Here is a 25576-nt window from a genome sequence, read left to right on the forward strand (position 1 = left end):
CCATTTAGAAAGTTAAAATACTAGAAGGGTTTCTAGCCCCCCACTCCCGTTCCCTTTATGTATGTATGTATACGTTGAAATGCATAGGTATGTGTATGTGTGTGTGGACGTGTATGTATATGCATGTGTATGTGGGTGGGTTGGGCCATTCTTTCGTCTGTTTCCTTGTGCTACCTCACTAACGTGGGAGACAGCGACAAAGTATAATGAATATATAAAATATAAGTTCAGAAAGACTGTAGGAAAACTGATTAAGCCTATCTCAGTGTCCTGAAGAAATGTGGGAATGACTGATAGCAGATGCCTATTATTTTGTGTGTGTAATGTATATTACTTTCACTGCTTAAACAATGTTTTTAGTATTCAGACCACTATTTCCATTACTTACAGATTATTTTAAGTATTACGAATTTTTTCTATGGTCCCTAATCCCTCGTTTATAAGGAAATGGATGTCGCAACATAGTGCAGTTTGATACAGCATTTACTTTCATGAGACCTATGTCCTGCTATATCCTAACCCATCTGTCAGACTGTAACCTGAATAACATCACATGGTATCACTTAAGAAATATTTGGTTATATTTATTCATTTACACTTCCAAAAACATTGCCATTAGGGATTAACTTCTCAATAAATTGTTTCCTAGTTGTTAAATAAAAAAATCCTGAAGTTCTCAACATGCATTTATGCAGCCTTAGATAGCAAAATATTTTATATATCTTTATAGGTTTTGTACATTTTGTCTTTCATGGTTATCTGTATTTGAATATGTGTAATGGACTAAATGAAAAGGTAGTCTGATCTAAAAAGCTTATTATTTTCAAATGAAAATACTGATGACTGGATGAGATTACTTAAATTATGGCACACACCTACTCTACCTTTTTGTTTCCAGTTTTATTTTCACCTATTTATGTATTACAGCTGTCAAAAATCATTTCATGTATGCAGTTGTGTGTAGACTTGTGTTTAGAATATTCTGTGGTTCAAGTGTGTGAAAAGTTCACTCTTATCCTAGTGTATATATTATGGCTTGTATATGAATCAAACTTTTCTTTGAAATCATTGATTAGATGCAAGTGTAGCCCTCACCACAGCAATGTTGTGATGGAGTCCTATACCCCACCTTCCTTTCCTCAATCTTGGTTTCATCACATTTTTTTCCCCCATTAAAAGTCATTACATATTCTGTCATTTACACAACTGAATATTTTTTTATTCAAACAAATCTGGATTACTGGAAATTCTGGAGAAATCAATCAATCATTTGAACAAAGAATGTCATCACAAAAATTCAAGAATTCCCCTCCAAGCTTCCAAGATGTATAACAATCTGCAGATGCGAGTTAAAATTATCGTCTATGGAAACAATGTAAAATGAACCTGCAATTATTACAAAATCTTGGTATACAGATGCACAGAAAAATAACAACAGATGTTGTTCATACTGCTTATATATACCAATATTTTCAAAAAATTCCTAGCTTTCATAATTTCCAATTAATGCTCCAGAGGCACATCTAAATTGTCTTGTATATACATGTGGCAGGAGTGGTGTGATGTTACCATGGCTGTTTAATTTGTTTATGGATGGGGTGGTGAGTAAGAAAGAATCAGCAGGCATTACTGGATTATTTACTGACTGACAGGCATAAACAAGAGAGACTTTGGATGTGAATGTGCTGAGAGAAACTGGTGGGTGGTTAGATGAAAATTTGTAGAGGTTTTCAGAAAAGAGACTGTGTTATGGGTGAAAAGAGAGAGATGAGAGCAAGCAAGCTTGGAAAAGAGAGTTGTGAAAAGAAATACTAAGAGAGACTGAGTGTAGAATAGCAAAAGGTGAGAGTAAATGAATCTGCGGAGTGGGAGGTAATTAAAGTGGCATAGCTGGTATGTGCAAGAGATGGATGCAGATTAGCAAGGTTACTGAATGGTGGGATGATGAAGTACAGGTGTTATTGAAAGATGAAACATGTATATGTTCGTACTTACAGGGACATAGTGAATTATCACAGAGATGAATAAGAAAAAGTGGCAGGGAGTCAAGAGGAAGGTGCAAGAGCTGAAAAATAGGGCAAATGAGAGTTTGGGTGAACAAGTACATTTTTTTTTTGGAAGAAAATTACCTATGCAAAAAAAAAAAAAGATGAAAAATGGGAACACTGTTGAAGGGGATAAATAGGGCATTGGTAACAGCTACTGATGAAGTAAGGTGGAGGTGAAGTGAGTATTATGAAGGACTGTTCAATGTGTTTGGTGGCAGGTGTACAATGTTTGGATTGCGGTGATATGCAAAGTGAGAGAGTCATTGAGAGTGATTTGATACAGAGAAATAAGGTTATAAAAAGCCTTACTTAAGATGAAATGTGGCAAGATCACTGGAGTGGATGGTACTGCAGGTGAATTTCTCAAGAAAGAATGTGACTGTATTGCTGATTGGTTGGTTAAGATTTTCAATGTATGTATGGGTCATGGTGACACCCTGAGGAACAGTGTGATTCATGTATAGTGCCACTGTATAAAGGCAAAGGGGGGTTCAAGCTACAGAGGTACAACTTTGCTAAATGTACCTGGTAAGTTGTGTGGCAGTGGTGATTAACAGGGTGAAGGCATCAGAGCATCAGACTGGGGAGGAACAATGTGGTTACCAGGAGTGGTTGATGTGTGGACCAGTGTTTGCTTTAAAGAATGTGTAAGAAACACTGAGAGAAACAGAAGGATTTGTATGCAGCATTTATGGATTTGGAGAAAGCACATGATAGGGTAAATAGAAATGCCTTGTGAAAAGAAAACTGCTAGCAGTCATGGGAAGTTTTTATCTGGAGTGTAAGGCATGTACATGGGTAGGAAGCATGGAGAGTGGGTGGTTCCTAGTGAAGGTTAGTCTGTGGCAGGAGTGTGTGATGTCACCATGGCTGTTTAACTTGTTTATGGATGGGGTAGTGAGGGACATAAATGCAAAAGCCTTAAAGAGGGAGGTGGGGCAAGTATGCTGTCTGTAGAGAATGAGAGAAGGCCTGGGAGGTGTCAGTTGTTTGCTGGTGACACAGCTACTTCAGCAAATTTAAGTGAGAAACTGCAGATGGTGACCGAGTTTTGAAGAGTGTGAAAGGAGGAAATTGAGAGTAAATGTGGATGAAAGCAAGATTATAAACTTTAACAAGGTAGAGGAACAGTCAGCTGGGGTATAAGTCTAAATGGAGAAAAATTGGAGGAAGTGAAATGTTTTTGATATCTGGGAGTGGACATGGCAGCAAATGGAGCCATGCAAGCAGAGAGTGGTTTGGGGGCATAGGTTCTGGGAGCATTGAAAAATGTTTGGAAATGAAGGTCTTTATCAGGAAGGGCAGAACTGGGTATGTCTGAAGATATAGTAATTCTAAACATGTTAGATGGATGTGAGGCATGGGCTATAGATGATGTGGAGGAGGGTTAAGGTGCTGGAAATGAAATGTCTGAGGAAAATATGTAGTGCGAGGTGGTTTGATTTAGTTTATAAAAGGGTAAGAGAGAGGTGTGGTACTAAAAAAAATGTGGTTGAAAAAGCAGAAGAGGGTGTACTGAAATGGTCTGAACATGTGGTGAGAATAAGTGAGAGGTTGACAAAGAGGAAATAAATGTCGAAAGTGGAGGGAATAAGGAGAAGGGAGACTAAACTGGGGATGGAAGGATGAAGCAAAAAAAAATCATAGTAATCAAGACCTGAACTTGCAGAAGGAAGGGCAAAAGGTGTGCACTGAATGCAGTGAATCAAGACATGTGAAGTGGCTGGGGAAAACCATGGAAAGGGCTGTTGGGCCTGGTTGTGGATAGGAAGCTGTGGTTTTAGTGCATTACTCATTACAGCTTGAGACTGGATATGAGCAAATGCAGCCTTTCTTTGTCTATTCTGGTGCCACCTGGCAAACATGGATAATGGCAATCAGATATGATAAAAAATATGATAAATATGTAATGAAAATTTTCCTTCTATTTCTGTATATATCACAAAATAAACTGGAAAAATATTTACTGGATTATCATTAGCTATGATCCCAATTCTAGAGGATGGATCAAGAGCATAAAGCTTCTCATTCCACTCATACAGATCCTAGGTTTATTTGTCAAGGGAAACCAGTCTCCTTGCACACCACATCCATGCACAAAATAGTTCCAATAAAACAAATTCTGGAATAATATTATAGACTCTAGTATCTTCATCTGAAACACAGCTTGATAAAATAAACACTATTCACATAACTGTAAAAGCTCATCAAAAATATGTCCGTCAAAATATAGACATAAATTGCTCTATTACAATGAAATGTTTGTCACTAATGATTACTCTTTGTGCATATTTCCACTCTTTCTTGCTTCTGCTTTTCAATAGCCTTTTGCATGGCAGGAAGAAATTTGGCTAAAGAAATTATGGACATGTCAGCATAAAGAGCATAAGCAAGAAAAGGAATCTTTCGCAGCGTACGTCCACTTAAACCCACGCTTTGTCTGAAAACGTAGAAAAAAAATGTATCAATTTCTTTCTGGAGAACTCATGAATATTATCTATCATTTGAATAAATACTATATGCTGATAGGTTGCTGTGGTTTACTGGATTCAACCTTCATAAGTGATACATATAATAAAGTGTATGAAGAGAAAATCTCTACATCAATTCATATGGCACATTCTATTTCTATTCTTAAAACATGGTAACTTTCGCAGGAACTTTTCAGAATATATATGCCACAGTGGGGGAGGGGGCGTCGGTTCTGGGAGCAAAAATGGGTATGTTTGAAGGAATAGTAGTTCCAACAATGTTATACGGGTTGCAAGGGATGGGCTATAGACAGGGTTGTATGGAGTAGGGTGGATGTGTTGGAAATGAAATGTTTGAGGACAATATGTGGTGTGAGGTGGTTTGATCGAGCAAGTAATGAAAGGGTAAGAGAGATGTGTGGAAATAAAAAGAGTGTGGTTGAGAGAGCAGAAGAGTGTGTACTGAAATGGGTTGGACATATGGAGAGAATGAGTGAGGAAAGACTGACAAAGAGGATATATGTGTCAGAGACGGAGGGAACAAAGAGAAGCGAGGGACCAAATTGGAGGTGGAAGGATGGTGTGAAAAAGATTTTGAGTGATCTGGGCCTGAACATATAGTAGGGTGAGAGGTGTGCAAGGAATAGAGTGAGCTTTAGACTTATGTGGGTAAAAATGAGAGTGGATTAGAGAGTTGGGTGATTGATTATTAGTGCTCATGTAATTGGCCTTTTGAATGATGATGAGACCGGATATTAATCAGTGTTAAAAGATTTGAAATGCAAAGTAAGTAATGTGGCAGCTGAGGGTATAACTGCGGGTATGGGGTAACTGATTTTGTGAATAAGAATGGTGAGTAACTGAGTGTGAACTGGTGATTGGGAATGCCTGGTTTAAATGGAGGGACACAGATAAGTATACATGGGTGAGTAGGAAAATGATACATGGGCATTACTGGATTACTTATGAACTGAAAAGCATTCAAAAAAGAGACTTGGATGTGAATGTGGTGGAGTAGAAAGAGAAGATTTGTAGAGGTTTTCAGGAAAGAGGAAATGATATGAGTGAGAGGAGGAAGGTGAATGAATGTGAGTTTAGAAACGAGACCCATGTTAAGAAATATCAGGAAAGACTGAGGAGTGTAGAATGACATAAAGTGAGAGTAAACAAAGCGAGGGTAGTGGGTTAGGTATGGGAGGTACAGGCACTCATAAAAGTTTGTGGGTGTGTGTGTTTGTGTGTGTGTGGGCCTGTGCAGTCCCTACCCTTTTCTGGATGGCAAGTCTGTACAACATGACTGTGCACACACCCACACACATGGCAGAACTATGACATTGATGTAATAAAGTAATAAAGGATTATATTTGTCAATTATGTGTTATCAGTACACATAATCAGTTACATATTCAATGCTGTATGATAAGATATGAAGGTTAGAGCTTCTCTGATGTCTAAGTTTTCGATAAGCAAGTGATCAGGACAACGGTAGTGCAGGTCGAGATGCATTCAAATCGTTTAAAAAATTCTCTTTGTATCGAGTAATGTTGTAAACCATTAAGAGCTAAATGCATACAGTATCTACCATTAATGTTGTTTAGCATATCTTCATCGTATATTTCTCCATATATCCAATGAAAACCAAACCTGAATAATAGGTAATCAAATATTCTAAGTAGACAAAGACTTGAAACAGTGAGTTGTAATGGAACAGCCCTGAGTCTAAAGCAACAGTCTACTGAAGTAGGTCTATTGTTGTACATTCATAATGATATTATATGCCGCCAGGGATTGAAAATACAGGTGATTACATTATGGGCTGCAATATTAATACTAGAAACTGATTCAGGTCCATAAATGTGCATGGTGTTGATGGAGTGGGGTGGACATGTGGGCTAACAATAGGGAAAGCTGTGTGTGTGTGATGTGTGGTTATGCTGGTTGGGTCGGACTCTCATTTACCCATATAGTTGCTCAAATATTGTATGCAGGAGTGAGCCACTAGGCTATGTGTGTGTGTTTGTGGTTGGAAGCATGTGTGAAAGTGAGGCAAAATGAGTGACAGCTCGCAAACCCAAACTCTGACTTCCTCCCCTTTTTAGCTGCATGAGCTAATTCCATTTTCATTTACTGCAGAGTAAATATTATGGGAGTTATGTAGTTTACACAGGACCTAATATTTTGGTAATTTATGTGTTAACCATGATGAATATCATGTTGGTATAATCTTCACATTTATGGGCCTGAATCAATTTGTAGTATTCATTTGGTTCGTATTAATTGGGTATATTTCGGCCAAGGGAAGCATTATTTCAAGTTTAGGGACTAATTATCATGCTGAATATGAACCTGGGCTTGAAATATTGTTTGGGGGTCATTAAGACCTGTAATTAATTATTTCAATAAGACTTATTAATTCGGTTCACATTAATCGGCTATATTTCGGCCAAGAGAAGCATTATTAGATATTTTCCATTATAATTTCATGTACAGAAGCATTTCATCATGTAACATTACAGTTTGAGAGAGAGAGAGAGAGAGAGAGAGAGAGAGAGAGAGAGAGAGAGAGAGAGAGAGAGAGAGAGAGAGAGAGAGAGAAAGGACTAAAATATACCCTGCAATTTTTGGTATTTTTCCAAACTTCTATATAAGACTATTTTTCATGCTGAATACAAATCTGGGCTTGAAATACTGTTTGGAGTCATTAAGGCCTGTAACTAATTATATTTTAAGAGGATTGTGTCATTTATTCCCTTTGTATTAACTGGGTATATCTCGGCCAAGGGAAGCAGTATTAGATATTTTCCTTAATCATTTCAAGTATAGAAGCATTTTGTCTTGTTATATTACAGTTTTTTTTTTATTTTGGGGGGCTAAAAAATACCCTGAAATTTTTGGGATTTTCCAATGAGTAGATTAACTTGAAAACTTCAGTATTAGGATTATTTTACATGCTGAATATGCATCTGGGCTTGAAATAAAGCTTGCAGGTCATTAAGATTTATAATTAGTGACTACATTTAATAAGATTGTCATTTATTCGGTTTATATTAATCGGTTACATCTTGGTCAAGGGAAGCATTATTAGATATTTTCTATGATTAATTCAAGTATAGAAGTGTGTTATCTTGTTATATTACTGGTTTAAAAAGAGAGATGTAATAAGTATATGTATGTAAGTAGGAGAGATGGTCAAAGGGAATTATTAGACTACATGTTAATTGGCAGGTGTGTAAAAAGAGACTTTTGGATGGTAATGTATTGAGAGGGGCAGCTGGAAGGATGTCTGATCACTATCTTGTGGAGGTAAAGGTGAAGATTTGAAGAGGTTTTCAAAAAAGAAGAGAAAATGTTGGGAAGAAGAAAGTAGTGAGAGTATGTGAGCTTGGAGAGGAGACGTGTGAGGAAGTAACAGGAGAGATTGAGTGTAGAATGGCAAAAGGTGAGAGCAAATGACATGAGGGGAGTGGGTAAGGAATGGGATGTATTTAGGGAAGCAGTGATGGCATGTGCCAAAGATGCACATGGCATGAGAAAGGTGGGAGGTGGGCAGATTAGGAAGGGTAGTGAGTGGTGGCATGAAGAAGAAAAGTTGTTAGTGAAGGAAAAGAGAGGCATTTGGACAATATTTTCAAGGAAGGAGTGCAAATGACTGGGAGATACATAAAAGAAAGCAGCAGGAGGTCAAGAGGAAGGTGCAAGGGTTGAAAACACGGCAAATGAGAGTTGGGGTGAGAGAGCATCATTAAACTTTAAGGACAGTAAAAAAGATGTTTTGGAAGGAGGTATATAATGTACATAAGACAAGAGAACAAATGGGAACATTGGTGAAGGGGGTAAAGGGAGAAGTTAGGAGATGGAGTGAGTATTTTGAAGGTTTGTTGAATGTGTTAGGTGATAGAGTGGCAGATGTAGCGTGTTTTGGTCAGGGTGGTGTGCAAAGCGAGAGGGTCAGGGAGAATGGTTTGGTTAAGATTTAAGAGGTAGTGACAGCTTTGTGGAAGATGAAATCCAGCAAGGATGGTACTGCAGCTGAATTTATTAAGAAAGGGAGTGACTGTGTTGTTGATTGGTAGGTAAGGATTTTCAATGTATGTATGGATCATGGTGAAGTGCCTCAGGAGTGGCAAAATGCATGCATAGTGACACTACAAAAGCAAAGGGGATGAAGGTGAGTGTTCAAAATACAGAAGCATAAGTTTGTTAAGCATTCTTGAGAAATTGTATGAGAGGGTATTCATTGGGTGAAAGCATGTACAGAGCATCAGATTGGGGAGGAGCAGTGTGGTTTCAGAAGTGGTAGAGGATGTGTGGATCAGGTGTTTGCTTTGAAGAACGTATGGGAGAAATACTTAGAAAAACTTATGGATTTGTATGTAGCATTCATGGATCTGTAGAAATCATATGATAGGGTTGATAGAGATGCTTTGTGGAAGGTCTAAGAGTATATGGTATTGAAGGTTAAGTTGCTCGAAGCATTGAAATGTTTTTATCAAGGATGAAAGAGAAGAAAGTGATTGGTTCCCAGTGAAGGTAAGTCTGTGGCAGGGGTGTGTGATGTCCCCATGGTTGTTTAATTTGTTTATGGATGGGATGGTTAGGGAGGTAAACACAAGAGTTTTGAGGAGAGGGAAGAGTATGCAGTCTGTTGGGGATGAAAGGGCCTAGGAAGTGAGTCAATTGTTGTTTGTCAATGATACAGCCCTGGTGGCTAATTCAACTGAGAAACTGCAGAAGTTGGTGACTGAGTTTGGAAAAGTGTGTGAAAGGAGAAAGTTGAGAGTAAATGTGAATAAGAGCAAGGTTATTCGGTTCAGCAGGGTTGAGGGATAAGTTAGCTGGGATATATGTTTGAATGGAAAAAAAATTGGAGGAAGTGAAGTGTTTTAGATATCTGGTAGTGGACTTAGCAGCAAATGGAACCATGGAAGTGAAAGTAACAGGGTGGGGGAGGGGGGGCAAAGGTTCTGGAAGTGAAGAAGGATGTGTGGAAGGAGAAAACATTATTTTTAAAAGCAAGAATGGGTATGTTTAAAGGAATAGTAGTTACAACAATATTATAAGGTTGCAAAAAATGGGCTATAGACAGTGTTGGACAGAGAAGGGTGGATGTGATGGAAATGATATGTCTAAGGACAATTTATGGTGTGAGGTAAGGTGGTCTGATCAAGTAACGAAAGGGTTAGAGGGATGTGTGGAAATAAAAGAGTATGCTTGAGAGAGCATAAAAGGTCTAGACATATGGAGGAAAGGTTGACAAAGAGAATATATGTGTCAGAGGTGGGGGGAACAAGAAGTGTGAGACCAAACTGGAGGTGGAACGATGGAGTGAAAAAGATTTTGAGCAATTGGGGCCTGAACATACAGCAGGGTGAGAGGTGTGCAAGGAATAGTAGAGTGAATTGGAGTGATGTGGGATACCAGGGTCGACGTGCTGTCAATGGACTGAACCAGGGCATGTGAAATGTCTGGGGTAAACCATGGACAGGTCTGTGGGGCCTAGATGTGGATAGTGAGCTGTGGTTTTGGTGCATTACACATGACAGCTAGAGATTGAGTGTAAATGAATATGGCCTTTTTTTGTCTGTTTTCCCGGCACTACCTGCTGAGGCAGAGAGGTAGCAATGTTGTTTCCTGTGGGATGGGGTAGCACCAGGAATGGATGAAGGCAAGCAAATATGAATATGTATATGTGTTGTTATAGTTATCTCCCCTCATTTCCAATAATTGTCCCAGTTATCTACTATACGTTCAGTTCTCTATCTAAGGTACGTTACATTCTTTGAAAAGTCTTGTCATTGTACATTACAACATGAAAGTTTGTTTATTAGATTGCAAATGAATTAATAGTAGATATTTTTACTATTATTACAATTTATGGAAGACACAGGAATATGTAAGAGATCAAATAAAATAATAGGAAATACTTGTATACAAGAATAGAAAAAGTATTAGAATGTTTTGATTCTGTTAACTATCTCTCCCTCTGAATAGGTTTTGGGTAGGATGATGTACAATGCTGTTGGGTAAACATATATTATCTGTACACAACTTGGTGATTTTAAAGAATTATGTTATAAATTGAGACCAGCATATTTGCTTAAGATTTGCAAAGTAAAATAAGTAGAGGGAGATCATTGTATTAAGAGTATATTGTTGTATTTTTATATTCAGAAAGCACATGTTTATTTTTGTTAATGTAAATATATTTTCATAATTCTTATAACATTGTGTTTGGTATTTAACCAGCTTTGGATGCATAGAGAAATGTATATATATCAACCAGCTGTCAGCTGTCAGATGTTAGCCAGAAGGTAAGGGAATCTGTGTCTAGCCCAAAACTCTCTCTTGACAAAAGCCATTATTTCAGAGTTCTGTCTAAATGGGCCTAAGGGTTGATTATACATCCTTAAAGGAAGGGGTGAGGTTGTAACATGAGGCCTGCTGTTCAGGAGTTGAATACGTGAAACCTGCTGTCCAGGAAGGAAATCGTGAAACTAGCCATCAGGGGCTGAATCAAGTATACTGGGAGAGAAACCACGTGTGCTGGTAGCTGAATCTTGTGTACATAATCAAGCTGTACCAAAGTGTTGTGGGTTAGTACTCTACTGTGCTCTCTTCTAATATACTGGAGATTTCTCTAAACAAGTTTCATTATATTTTTTTTTTTATTTTGCTTTGTCGCTGTCTCCCGCATTTGCGAGGTAGTGCAAGGAAACAGACGAAAGAAATGGCCCAACCCACCCCCATACACATGTATATACATACACATCCACACACGCAAATATACATGCCTATACATCTCAATGTACACATATATATTTCACACACAGACACATACATATATAACCATGCACACAATTCACACTGTCTGCCTTTATTCATTCCCGTCGCCACCTCGCCACACATGGAATACCATCCCCCTCCCCCCTCATGTGTGCGGGGTAGTGCTAGGAAAAGACAACAAAGGCCTCATTCGTTCACACTCAGTCCCTAGCTGTCATGCAATAATGCCCGAAACCACAGCTCCCTTTCCACATCCAGGCCCCACACAGCTTTCCATGGTTTACCCCAGACGCTTCACATGCCCTGATTCAATCCACTGACATCCCCGTCAACCCCGGTATACCACATCGATCCAATTCACTCTATTCCTTGCCCGCCGTTCACCCTCCTGCATGTTCAGGCCCCGATCACTCAAAATCTTTTTCACTCCATCTTTCCACCTCCAATTTGGTCTCCCACTTCTCCTCGATCCCTCCACCTCTGACACATATATCCTCTTGGTCAATCTTTCCTCACTCATTCTCTCCATGTGTCCAAACCATTTTAAAATACCCTCTTCTGCTCTCTCAACCACGCTCTTTTTATTTCCACACATCTCTCTTACCCTTACATTACTTACTCGATCAAACCACCTCACACCACACATTGTCCTCAAACATCTCATTTCCAGCACATCCACCCTCCTGCGCACAACTCTATCCATAGCCCACGCCTCGCAACCATACAACATTGTTGGAACCACTATTCCTTCAAACATACCCATTTTTGCTTTCCGAGATAATGTTCTCGACTTCCACACATTCTTCAAGGCTCCCAGGATTTTCGCCCCCTCCCCCACCCTATGATTCACTTCCGCTTCCATGGTTCCATCCGCTGCCAGATCCACTCCCAGATATCTAAAACACTTTACTTCTTCCAGTTTTTCTCCATTCAAACTTACCTCCCAATTGACTTGACCCTCAACCCTACTGTACCTAATAACCTTGCTCTTATTCACATTTACTCTTAACTTTCTTCTTTCACACACTTTACCAAACTCAGTCACCAGCTTCTGCAGTTTCTCACATGAATCAGCCACCAGCGCTGTATCATCAGCGAACAACAACTGACTCACTTCCCAAGCTCTCTCATCCACAACAGACTTCATTTTTGCCCCTCTTTCCAAAACTCTTGCATTCACCTCCCTAACAACCCCATCCATAAACAAATTAAACAACCATGGAGACATCACACACCCCTGCCGCAAACCTACATTCACTGAGAACCAATCACTTTCCTCTCTTCCTACACGTACACATGTCTTACATCCTCGATAAAAACTTTTCACTGCTTCTAACAACTTGCCACCCACACCATATATTCTTAATACCTTCCACAGAGCATCTCTATCAACTCTATCATATGCCTTCTCCAGATCCATAAATGCTACATACAAATCCATTTGCTTTTCTAAGTATTTCTCACATACATTCTTCAAAGCAAACACCTGATCCACACATCCTCTACCACTTCTGAAACCACACTGCTCTTCCCCAATCTGATGCTCTGTACATGCCTTCACCCTCTCAATCAATACCTTGCCATATAATTTACCAGGAATACTCAACAAACTTATACCTCTGTAATTTGAGCACTCACTCTTATCCCCTTTGCCTTTGTACAATGGCACTATGCACGCATTCCTCCAATCCTCAGGCACCTCACCATGAGTAATACATACATTAAATAACCTTACCAACCAGTCGACAATACAGTCCCCCCTTTTTTAATAAATTCCACTGCAATACCATCCAAACCTGCTGCCTTGCTGGCTTTCATCTTCCGCAAAGCTTTTACTACCTCTTCTCTCTTTACCAAATCATTCTCCCCAACCCTCTCACTTTGCACACGACCTCGACCAAGACACCCTATATCTGCCACTCTATCATCAAACACATTCAACAAACCTTCAAAATACTCACTCCATCTCCTTCTCACATCACCACTACTTGTTATCACCTCCCCATTAGCGCCCTTCACTGAAGTTCCCATTTGCTCCCTTGTCTTACGCACTTTATTTACCTCCTTCCAGAACATCTTTTTATTCTCCCTAAAATTTAATGATACTCTCTCACTCCAACTCTCATTTGCCCTCTTTTTCACCTCTTGCACCTTTCTCTTGACCTCCTGTCTCTTTCTTTTATACATCTCCCACTCAACTGCATTTTTTCCCTGCAAAAATCGTCCAAATGCCTCTCTCTTCTCTTTCACTAATAATCTTACGTCTTCATCCCACCACTCACTACCCTTTCTAATCAACCCACCTCCCACGCTTCTCATGCCACAAGCATCTTTTGCGCAATCCATCACTGATTCCCTAAATACATCCCATTCCTCCCCCACTCCCCTTACTTCCATTGTTCTCACCTTTTTCCATTCTGTACTCAGTCTCTCCTGGTACTTCCTCACACAAGTCTCCTTCCCAAGCTCACTCACTCTCACCACCCTCTTCACCCCAACATTCACTCTTCTTTTCTGAAAACCCATACAAATCTTCACCTTAGCCTCCACAAGATAATGATCAGACATCCCTCCAGTTGCACCTCTCAGCACATTTACATCCAAAAGTCTCTCTTTCACGCGCCTGTCAATTAACACGTAATCCAATAACGCTCTCTGGCCATCTCTCCTACTTACATACGTATACTTATGTATATCTCGCTTTTTAAACCAGGTATTCCCAATCACCAGTCCTTTTTCAGCACATAAATCTACAAGCTCTTCACCATTTCCATTTACAACACTGAACACCTCATGTATACCAATTATTCCCTCAACTGTATGTAAATTTTGTTTAAACATGGCAGATAATATTAAGAAGTTTAGTGAAACCCAGAATACACATTTTCTGTATCAGTGTGATAAAGATGAACTGAATCAAGTGGCAGCTAATTATGGAATTTCTCTGAGGACAAGTCAAAAGTGATGTGCAGAGAGAATTAACAGATCAGTTGGTGTCCTTATCAATATTGAAGGAATCTAAAGATGTTGAAAATAATGGTGATGATGAGGAACAGATATGTGAAAAGGTGGCAATGGAGAGATTGAGGTTAGAGTCTGAACTTAAGAAAATGGAACTACAGGCAGAAGCAGATAAAGAGGTAAGACTTGGGCAATTAGAAATAGAGGAGAGAACAGGTACAAGAAGAATTGGAGGTAAAGATGACAGAGTAAGTCAGTTACCTGAGTTTAAAGCAGCTGAGAACTTCTTTATTCTATTTGAAAAACTTGCAACTATTAAAGAATGGGATGAAAAAGACTGGGCTATGTTGGTGCAGAGTAAATTTAAGGGTAAGGCTAAAGAGGCGTATGCATGTCTTAGTATGATGGAATCAGGGGATTATATGGCTGTTAAAGGAGCAGTATTGACAACTGTGGAATTGGATGCAGAAGCATAGAGGAGAAGGTTTAGGGACATAAAGAAAATTAGAGGACAAACTCATCTTGAGGTGACTACAGAGTGTAGAATGAAATTCGATAGGTGGTGTGCTCTGAGGGAGGAAATGAGATGAATAATCCTGTTGGAACAGTTCAAAAGTACTGTACACCCTGATATAAATTGTGAAATAAGTAAAAGTAGAATAAAAAATATGATGGATGCAGCCAGGATGGCTGACCAGTTAGAATTAGTTCACAAATATTATAAGGGAGAAATATCACATAAACAAAGTTTGATAAGACAGAGTAATAGGCAGAGTTATGACAAACCTTAGTCATAATCCTTATATTTGTAACCAGGAGAGACTACCAATGAAATGTTTGGGATGTGGACAAGTTGGTCATGCTAAATATCAGTTTAAAAAAAACCCAAAGACTATAGGATTAACTGTTGCTTGGGAAAAGACACAGGATATTAGTGAGGTAAGAGGTAATGAGTACAACATTAATAAACCTAAATTGGTAAATTATGAGCCATATATTACTGAAGGAAAGGTTGGGATTAGAGGCAGTCCTGAGAAGAACATTTTAATATTGAGAGAGACAAGAAAATCAGGGTTTTATTCTGAAAGATGTATTAAAGTGGACAGTCTTACTAAGAGTAAAAGGGTTAAAGTCAAGGATAATTGTCCCAATATAACTGTCCTAATCTTGAGAGTGGATTTGTGAGTGGCCGTGTAAAAGTTGGGACATGAGGAATTTCCTGGAGCACACGTGCTATTGGGGAATGATTTGACCGACGAATTCGTCCCATAGTGAGTGATATTCCAATTGATGTAAAGGAGAACCACATGACAAATAAAAATGTAGAGAATCGAACTGGTAGATATGTACAGTACTGTGAAATTATTTATCCAGCTTGTGTTGTGACCAAGTCAGTGTATGATTTAGGTGATATATTTAATGAAGAGTCTGTAATCATAGATGATACAGTAGAATTTGGAAATGGGAGGAACACTGTGGAATTGAAAATTGATGTATTTCCAGATTTTGTTGTGGACAAGGAAGAGTTGACTTATGGAATGGTGACGAGAGTCTGAAAGAATGTTGGAGTGAAGCTGCTAGAAATGGGAGAGAGAATGGTATGTCCGTTGGATTTTATGTACAAAATGGTGTGTTAATGAGAAAATGGAGGCCTACTCATGTTCCAGCATCTGATCACTGGGAGGTCAGAAAGCAGATTGATCTTCCAAAGAATTATAGGGTACATGTTATTGCTTTATCCCATAGCTCTTGTTTGTCTGGTCATCTGGGAGTTAGGAAGACAAATGACAGATCATTAACTCATTTTCATTGGCCAAATATGAAGAAAGATGTATCACAGTATTGTAAGACTTGTGAATTACGTCAGTGGGTTGGTAAACCCAACCAGAAAATACAGCCATCATCATTGAAGCCAATTCCTGCTTTATGTAAACCTTTTAGCAAAATTGTAATTTTTTGTGCAGGTCCTTTGCCAAAAACACACAAAGGAAATTATTTGTTGACAATAATGTGTGCATCTAACAGATTTCCAGAAGCAGTACCATTATGGAGCATACATCCTAAAAAATATTGTAAGAGAGTTAGAGAAATATTTTTGGGTGAGTATGCCTGAAATTAGACAGTCAGACCAAGGAAGTAATTTCACTTCAGGAATGTTCAAGAAAATATTAAAGGTGATTATTGGTGCCAATGCACCAGGTCATGAGAAGAAAGATCACGAGGCAAGTGTTTTGGGAGCAGCTGAGCGAGTGTGTTAGCAGCTTTGATGCATGAGACCAGGTTATAGCGATGGGTGATTTAAATGCAAAGGTGGGTAATGTGGCAGTTGAGGGTATAATTGGTGTACATGGGGTATTCAATGTTGTAAATAGAAATGGTGAAGAGCTTTTGGATATGTGTGATGAAAAAGGACTGGTGATTGGGAATACCTGGTTTAAAAAGAGATATACATAAATATACATCTGTGAGTAGGAGAGATGGTCAAAGGGCATTATTGGATTATGTGTTACTTGATAGGCATGTAAAGGAGAGACTTTCGGATGTTACTGTGCTGAGAGGGGCAGCTGGAGGGATGTCTGATCACTATCTTGTGAAGGTGAAAGTGAAGATTTTTAGAGGTTTCCAGAAAAGAAGAGAGAATGTCGGGGAGAAGAGAGTAGTGAGAGTAAGTGAGCCTGGAAAAGAGACTTGTGTGAGGAAGTATCGGGAGAGACCAAGTGTAGAATGGCAAAAGAGGAGAGCAAATGACATGAGGGGAGTGGATGAGGAATGGGATGTATTTAGGGAAGCAGTGATGGCATGTGCAAAAGATGCATGTGGCATGAGAAAGGTGGAAGGTGGGCAGATTAGAAAGGGTAGTGAATGGTGGGATGAAGAAGTAAGATTGTTAGTGAAAAAGAAGAGAGAGGTGTTTGGATGATACTTGCAGGGAAGTAGTGCAAATGACAAGGAGATGTATAAAAGAAAGAGGCAAGAGGTCAAGAGAAAGGTGCAAGAGGTGAAAAAGAGGGCACATGAGAGTTGGGGCAAGAGAGTCGTTAAAGTTTAGGAAGAATAAAAAGATGTTTTGGAAGGAGGTAAATAATGTGCATAAGACAAGAGAACAAGTGGAAACATCGGTGAAGGGGGCAAATGGGACAGGTAAGAACAAGTAGTGAGGAAGTGAGAAGGAAATGGAGTGAATATTTTGAAGGTTTGTTGAATGTGTTTGAAGATAGAGTGGCAGATATAGGGTGTTTAGGTCAGGGTGGTGTGTGAAGTGAGAGGGTCAGGGAGAATGGTTTGGTAAACAGAGAAGAGGCAGTGAAAGCTTTGAGGAAGATGAAAGCCAGCAAGAGGCTGAGTCTGGATGGTATTGCAGTAGAATTTATCAAAAATGGGTGACTGTGTTGTTGACTGGTTGGTAAGGATATTCAATGTATGTATGGATCATGGTGAAGTGCCTAAGGATCGGCGTAATGCATGCATAGTGCCACTGTACAAAGGCGAAGGGAAATTATATGGGAAGGTATTAATTGAGAGGGTAAAGACATATACAGAGCATCAGATTGGGGAAGAGCAGTGTGGTTTCAGAAGTGGTAGAGGATGTGCAGATCAGGTGTTTGCTTTCAAGAATGTATGTGAAAAATAGAAAACAGATGGATTTGTATGTAGCATTTACAGATCTGGAGAAGGCATATGATAGGGATGATAAAGATGCTTTGTGGAAGGTAAATTGCTAGAAGCAGTGAAAAGTTTTTAACAAGGATGTAAGGCATGTGTACCGGTAGGAAGAGAGGAGAGTGATTGACTCCAAGTGAATGGCCGTTTGTGGCAGGGGTGTGTGATGTCCCCATGGTTGTTTAACTTGTTTATGGATGGGGTGGTTGGGGAGGTAAATGCAAGAGATTTGGAGAGAGGGGCGAATATGCAGTCTGTTGGGGATAAGAGGGCCTGGGAAGCGAGTAAGTTGTTGTTCGCTGATGATACAGTGCTGGTGGCTGATTTCGGTGAGAAACTGCAGATGTTGGTGACTGAGTTTGGAAAAATGTGTGAACGGAGAAAGTTGAGAGTAAATGTGAATAAAAGCAAGGTTATTAGGTTCAGTACGGTTGAGGGAAAGTTAATTGGGATGTAAGTTTGAATGGAGAAAAATTGGTGAAAGTGAAATGTTTTAGATATCTGGGAGTGGACTTAGCAGCGGATGGAACCATGGAAGTGGAAGGGAATCATATGGTGGGGGAGGAGGTGAAGATTCTGGGAGTAATGAAGAATGTGTGGAAGGAGAGGGTGTTATCTCGGAAAGCAAAAATGGGTATGTCTGAAGGAATAGTGGTTACAACAATATCATTTGGTTGCGAGGCATGGGCTATAGATAGGGTAGTATGGAGTAGGGTGGATGTGTTGGAAATGAATTGCTTGAGGACAATATGAGGTACAAGGTAGTTTGATCAAGTAAGTAATGAAAGGGTAAGAGATGTGTGGTACTAAAAAGAGTGTGGTTGAGAGAGAAGTGGGTGTGTTGAAATGGTTTGGACACATAGAGAGAATGAGTGAGGAAAGATTGACAAAATGGAGGTGGAGGGAAGAAGGAAAAGCGGGTGACCAGATTGGAGGTGGAAGGATGGAGTGAAAAAGATTTTGGGCAATCTGGGCCTGAACATACAGGAGGGTTAAAGGCGTGCAAGGAATAGAATGTTTTAGAACAATGTGGTATACCGAGGTCGACTTGCTGTCAATTGACTGAAGCAAGTATGAATATATTATTACTATTCATCATACTTTGTCACTGTCTCCCGTGTTAGCGAGGTAGCACAAGGAAACATACAAAAGAAGGGCCCAACCCACCCACATACTCATGTATATACATACACATCCACAGATGCACATATACATACCTATACATCTCCACGTATACATATATATACACACACAAAGACATATACATATATACACATGTACATAATTCATACTGTCTGCCCTTATTCATTCCCGTCACCACCCTGCCACACATGAAACGACAACCCCCTCCCTCTGCATGTGCACAAGGTAGCACTAGGAAAAGACAACAAAGGGCACATTCGTTCACACTCAGTCTCTAGCTGTCATGTATAATGCACCGAAACCACAGCTCCCTTTCCACATCCAGGCCCCACAAAACTTTCTATGGTTTACCCCAGATGCTTCATATGCCCTGGTTCAACCATTGACAGCACATTGACCCCAGTATACGACATCGTTCCAATTCACTCTATTCCTTGCATGCCTTTCACCCTCCTGCATGTTCTGGCCCCGATCACTCAAAATATTTTTCACTCCATCTTTCCACTCCAATTTGGTCTCCTAACTCTCCTCGTTCCCTCCATCTCTGACACATATATCCTCTTTGTCATTTTTTCCTCACTCATTCTCTCCATGTGACCAAACCATTTCAACACACCCTCTTCTGCTCTCTCAAGCACACTCTTTTTATTACCACACATCTCTCTTACCCTATTATTACTTACTCGATCAAACCACCTCACACCAATACTGTCCTCAAACATCTCATTTCCAGCACATCCACCCTCCTCCGCACAACTCTATCCATAGCCCACGCCTCTCAACCATATAACATTGTTGGAACCACACATATATATTTTTTTTTTTTTTTGCTTTGTCGCTGTCTCCCGCGTTTGCGAGGTAGCGCAAGGAAACAGACGAAAGAAATGGCCCAACCCACCCCCATACACATGTATATACATACGTCCACACACGCAAATATACATACCTACACAGCTTTCCATGGTTTACCCCAGACGCTTCACATGCCCTGATTCAATCCACTGACAGCACGTCAACCCCGGTATACCACATCGATCCAATTCACTCTATTCCTTGCCCTCCTTTCACCCTCCTGCATGTTCAGGCCCCGATCACTCAAAATCTTTTTCACTCCATCTTTCCACCTCCAATTTGGTCTCCCACTTCTCCTCGTTCCCTCCACCTCCGACACATATATCCTCTTGGTCAATCTTTCCTCACTCATTCTCTCCATGTGCCCAAACCATTTCAAAACACCCTCTTCTGCTCTCTCAACCACACTCTTTTTATTTCCACACATTTCTCTTACCCTTACATCACTTACTCGATCAAACCACCTCACACCACACATTGTCTTCAAACATCTCATTTCCAGCACATCCACCCTCCTGTGCACAACTCTATCCATAGCCCACACCTCGCAACCATACAACATTGTTGGAACCACTATTCCTTCAAACACACCCATTTTTGCTTTCCGAGATAATGTTCTCGACTTCCACACATTCTTCAAGGCTCCCAGGATTTTCGCCCCCTCCACCACCCTATGATTCACTTCTGCTTCCATGGTTCCATCCGCTGCCAGATCCACTCCCAGATATCTAAAACATATATATAAAATATAAAATATATATATGTATATATATATATATATATATATATATATATGTGTGTGTGTGTGTGTGTGTGAGCAGATGGGCTGTTCTTCGTCTGTTTTCTGGTACTAACTCGCTGATACAGGACATGGCGATCAAGTATGATATACATAATAAAACAAATACTGTTTTAAAACTGGAAGTTTTTGGCCTAAAAAATACCCTGAACTATTACCTACAATTTTTGGTATTTTTTCGGAGAGTAGATTTCTTTGAAAACTTCAGTATAAGGATTATTTTACAAGGACTGAAAAAGCAGGCTAATGAGATCTAGGGTAAGTATCAGCAAACTTCAGTTAGAACAAGAGATATATTGGAAGGAAGTTAATAGTGTGAGAAAAACATGATAACCAATAAAAATGCTTGTGAAGAGCCTAATGGGGAAGAGGTAATAGCTAGTAATGAGATGAAGAGGTCAAGTGGGTATTTTAAAGGACTGATGATAAGGTAGCAGATGTAGAGTGTTTTGGTCATAAGGCATGCTTAGTGAGAGGCATGGAAAATGATATGGTGAAGAAGGAAGAGGTAGTGAAGGCCTTGTGTAAGATGAGATGTGGCACAGCAGCTGAGTGAATGGTACCACAGTTAAATTTCTTAAGACTGTGTTGTTGATTAGTTAATTAGGTGCCTGAGGACTGACAGAATGCATGTAGAGTGCTGCTGTACAAGGGCAAGGGGTATAAAGGTGAGTGTTCAAATTACAGGGGTAAAAGTTTGTGGAGTGCATGGAAGAGTAGTGTTTGATAGGTTACAGGTAAAAGATGAGTGGATCAAGTCTTTGTGATGAAGATTATGTGTGAGGAATATTTAGGGAAACAGAAGGATTTGTAGGGGGCATTTATTGACCTGGAGAAAGCATATGATAAAGTTGTTAGAGATGCTTTGTGGAAGGTGCTAGAAATGCGTGGTGAGGAAGGAAAGCTACTGCAAGCAGTGAGGAGTTTTGATCAAGAGAGTAAGGTGTGTGTGCAAGTAAGTAGAGAGGAAAGCGAGTGGTTCTGGGTGAAGGTGGGTCTGCAGCAGTGGTGTGTAATGTCACCATGACTGCTTTCTTTGTTTATAGATGGGGTGGAGAGGGAATAAAGAGCATAGGTCTTAGAGAGAAGAGCAGGTATGCAGTTTTTAGGGAGTGATGGGGCCTATGAAGTGTCACTTGTTTTATGCTGATGACAGGACTAGTGGCAAATCCAAGTGAGAAACTACAGTAGCTGGTGTTTGTGTTTACAAGAGTGTGTGAAAAGAGGAAATTAAAAGAACATGTGAATAAAAGCCAAGTTATTAAGTTTAGCAGTGCTGAGAGACAGGGGTGTGAGTTTGAATGGAGAAAACTTGAAGGATATGGGGCATTTTAAATACCTTTGAGTAGATACAGCAGTTAATGGAATAATGGAAACAGAAGTGAGTTATAGACTAGGTTAGGGGTTAAAGGTTCTGGAAGCACTGAATATGTGTGGAAAGAAAGGAACCTAATCTGGTAGGGCAAGAATGGGTTTTGTTTTGAAGATATAGTAATGCCAAGACTGTTGTATGGATGTAAAGTCATTGGGTATAGATGAGAATGTACAAAGGAGGGTGGATATATATATTAGGGTAAGGGAAAGGAGTGGTAATAGGAAGAGGATGGTTGACAGAGCTCAAAAGAGTATGCTAAAATAGTGTATACATATGAAGAGAATGAGTGAGGAAAGGTTGACAAGTAGGGGATATGTGTCAGAAGTGGAGAGAGGACAAGGAGAAGGGGAGACCAAATTGGAGAGATAGGTAGTGGTGAAAAAGATTTTGAGTGCTCAGGGCCTGAACATTCAGAAGGGTGAAAGGTATGCATGGGACTGAGTGCATTGGAGTGATGTGGTATATAGGGGAATGGATGCGAGTGAATGAGGTCTTTTTTCTTGTCTGTTCCTGGCACTACTTCACTAATGCAGGAAATGCTGAACAAGCATGTAAAAATTAATGATAATACTAACTACTGCAATAAAGAAATAGACTTTTTGTGTAAATAAGAAAGGGGCACTGGCATATGCCCAGGAAAGGGGGGGGGGGGGGCATGACCCTCAATCACAGATATGTTCCCTTGATTAATGTCTTTGCTTTGTGTAAATAATTCTTGAACTGAGTTACAAAGCTGAGCTTATGTACATAAACTGAAAAACTAACCTTGAGTAAATATATGGATTACTTACTTCTAAGTTTATATCAAATGGTAATTCTATGCATGCCCTTCATATTATTTTTTAGCCATGACCCCCTAAAAATATTTTTTTAGCTATGCTAACAGAAAGGGGTTAGGAAAATAACATTGCTGTGTAACAAAGAAGCACAGAGAAGTCCGTGGGTCTTGGATGTGGATGACAGAATTTAGTTTCAGTACATTATACATGACAGGTAGTGAGTAGGTGTGGGCAAATGAAGTCTTTTTTTCATTTCTTACATTACCTTGTTAAGGTGGGATATGCAATTGGGGGAAAAAAATTGTCTTATCAGTCAAGTTGTAAAAAATTATGTGAATGCATTTTATATGACTAAAAAGAAGAAACTTGGGGAAGGATTGCCAGATATATTACAAACTGAAGAATGTCAAAACTGCAAAATATGAGTATATATTTTCTAGAAAGTTCTTTTAAATTGCTCTTTTCTTTCACAATAACTCACATTTATTTACCTGCAGTGTGTACATGGCCAATGCAGTTAAAGCAAATCATCCTCTTCAGATTTTAATCTGTACAAGTATATGGGCTATCTTGCACTTATCACACAGGGTTCAAATAATGGCTGTCAATCTTAGGGTGACAAAATAAGAAATGAAGCTATATCATGAAAGTTAGCTAAAATGCTCTAAAATGCTACATAGGGTAAAGAATATATAAGGTTAACTAGATGAATGTAGGTTTGCGGCAGGGGTGTGTGATGTCTCCATGGTTGTTTAATTTGTTTATGGATGGGGTTGTTAGGGACGTAAATGCAAGAGTTTTGGAAAGAGGGGCAAGTATGAAGTCTGTTGGGGATGAGAGAGCTTGGGAAGTGAGTCAGTTGTTGTTCGCTGATGATACAGCGCTGGTGGCTGATTCATGTGAGAAACTGCAGAAGCTGGTGACTGAGTTTGGTAAAGTGTGTGGAAGAAGAAAGTTAAGAGTAAATGTGAATAAGAGCAAGGTTATTAGGTACAGTAGGGTTGAGGGTCAAGTCAATTGGGAGGTGAGTTTGAATGGAGAAAAACTGGAGGAAGTGAAGTGTTTTAGATATCTGGGAGTGGATCTGGCAGCGGATGGAACCATGGAAGCGGAAGTGGATCATAGGGTGGGGGAGGGGGCGAAAATTCTGGGAGCCTTGAAGAATGTGTGGAAGTCAAGAACATTATCTCGGAAAGCAAAAATGGGTATGTTTGAAGGAATAGTGGTTCCAACAATGTTGTATGGTTGCGAGGCGTGGGCTATGGATAGAGTTGTGCGCAGGAGGATGGATGTGCTGGAAATGAGATGTTTGAGGACAATGAGTGGTGTGAGGTGGTTTGATCGAGTGAGTAAAGTAAGGGTAAGAGAGATGTGTGGAAATAAAAAGAGCGTGGTTGAGAGAGCAGAAGAGGGTGTTTTAAAGTGGTTTGGGCACATGGAGAGAATGAGTGAGGAAAGATTGACCAAGAGGATATATGTGTCGAAGGTGGAGGGAACGAGGAGAAGAGGGAGACCAAATTGGAGGTGGAAAGATGGAGTGAAAAAGATTTTGTGTGATCGGGGCCTGAACATGCAGGAGGGTGAAAGGAGGGCAAGGAATAGAGTGAATTGGAGCGATGTGGTATACCGGGGTTGACGTGCTGTCAGTGGATTGAATCAGGGCATGTGAAGCGTCTGGGGTAAACCATGGAAAGCTGTGTAGGTATGTATATTTGCGTGTGTGGACGTATGTATATACATGTGTATGGGGGGGATTGGGCCATTTCTTTCGTCTGTTTCCTTGCGCTACCTCGCAAACGCGGGAGACAGCGACAAAGTATAATAAAATATAAATATATAACTAGATGAAGAAGAAAAGTGGTTTATAGCCATACTTATCATTCCTACAATCATTGGTACAGTCCAATGGTTTAAAGTAACTGTCTCTATTTTCATTTTCGCTCATGAATCTTCTACAAGTAAAGAATCTTCCATATTTTTGCTCGATAAATTTTCTATTCATTTCTAATTCTCCTCCCTTGAATGACACTATTCCCCAAAACTTTACACTGTACACATTGATTATCACTTCCACATAATCACATCAAATAGCATTTCATGCCTCTCCCATTCAACTGATATTATAATGAAAATGCGACTATTTCAAAAACAAAGACCTTGCTTTTATTTACACGTACTTTCATTATCCATATCATACACATAACTTTAAAGTGATCTACTTTTACATTGACCTCCTACTCTGATTCAGCTAATAAAACAGCATGTCATGGTGACATTACATAGACCTAATTCATACCTATTTATTTCAAGCCACTCATTCACAAAACCCTTACTTCCATAATAACATTCATGAGTTTATTCACACCACAGAAAGAACTTCCAAAGACTTTTTCTTATCTTTATTACAGACCTACTGTAAATGAAAAATACCATACACACTTGTTTGTTTTCATAAAACTTTCTCCATTAACTACCTAAAAGCAGAAATCTGATTTACACACCCTCTTCTTTTTAACCATATTGTTACTCCCTTACTGGGTTTCAGTAATGCTTTTTGGAGTCATAATCTTCAGAGGAACTTGCACATTTTATCAAAAAATGCTTCAAAAATATCAGTAAGAATAATATTTATAAATAGCTACCTTCTTATTCATGGGGCTGATACTAAAATATATATGGATATCAAACACATGACTAAAATGAAT

The 25576-nt window shown here is 39.5% G+C and overlaps 1 protein-coding gene across 7 annotated transcripts in view; it reads right to left on the reverse strand.

The window, feature by feature from the left end:
- Nucleotides 1-2161: 2161 nt before the first annotated feature.
- The window catches only part of pch2 (pachytene checkpoint 2 protein), a 429043-nt gene continuing 405628 nt past the window's right edge, over nt 2162-25576 (reverse strand). For 6 of the 7 annotated variants that reach the window (XM_071672066.1, XM_071672065.1, XM_071672061.1 and 3 more), the window contains one exon: nt 2162-4488. In XM_071672066.1, coding sequence (XP_071528167.1) covers nt 4317-4488 — 172 coding nt within the window. In that variant the 3' untranslated portion in view covers nt 2162-4316. Of the gene's footprint in view, nt 4489-20509; nt 20647-25576 lie in introns of all 7 variants that reach the window. The other variant, XM_071672062.1, reaches the window with a different exon arrangement.

The sequence above is a fragment of the Panulirus ornatus genome, chromosome 17 (genome assembly GCF_036320965.1).
Source record: "Panulirus ornatus isolate Po-2019 chromosome 17, ASM3632096v1, whole genome shotgun sequence".
In the NCBI taxonomy this organism is placed as follows: Eukaryota; Metazoa; Arthropoda; class Malacostraca; order Decapoda; family Palinuridae; genus Panulirus; species Panulirus ornatus.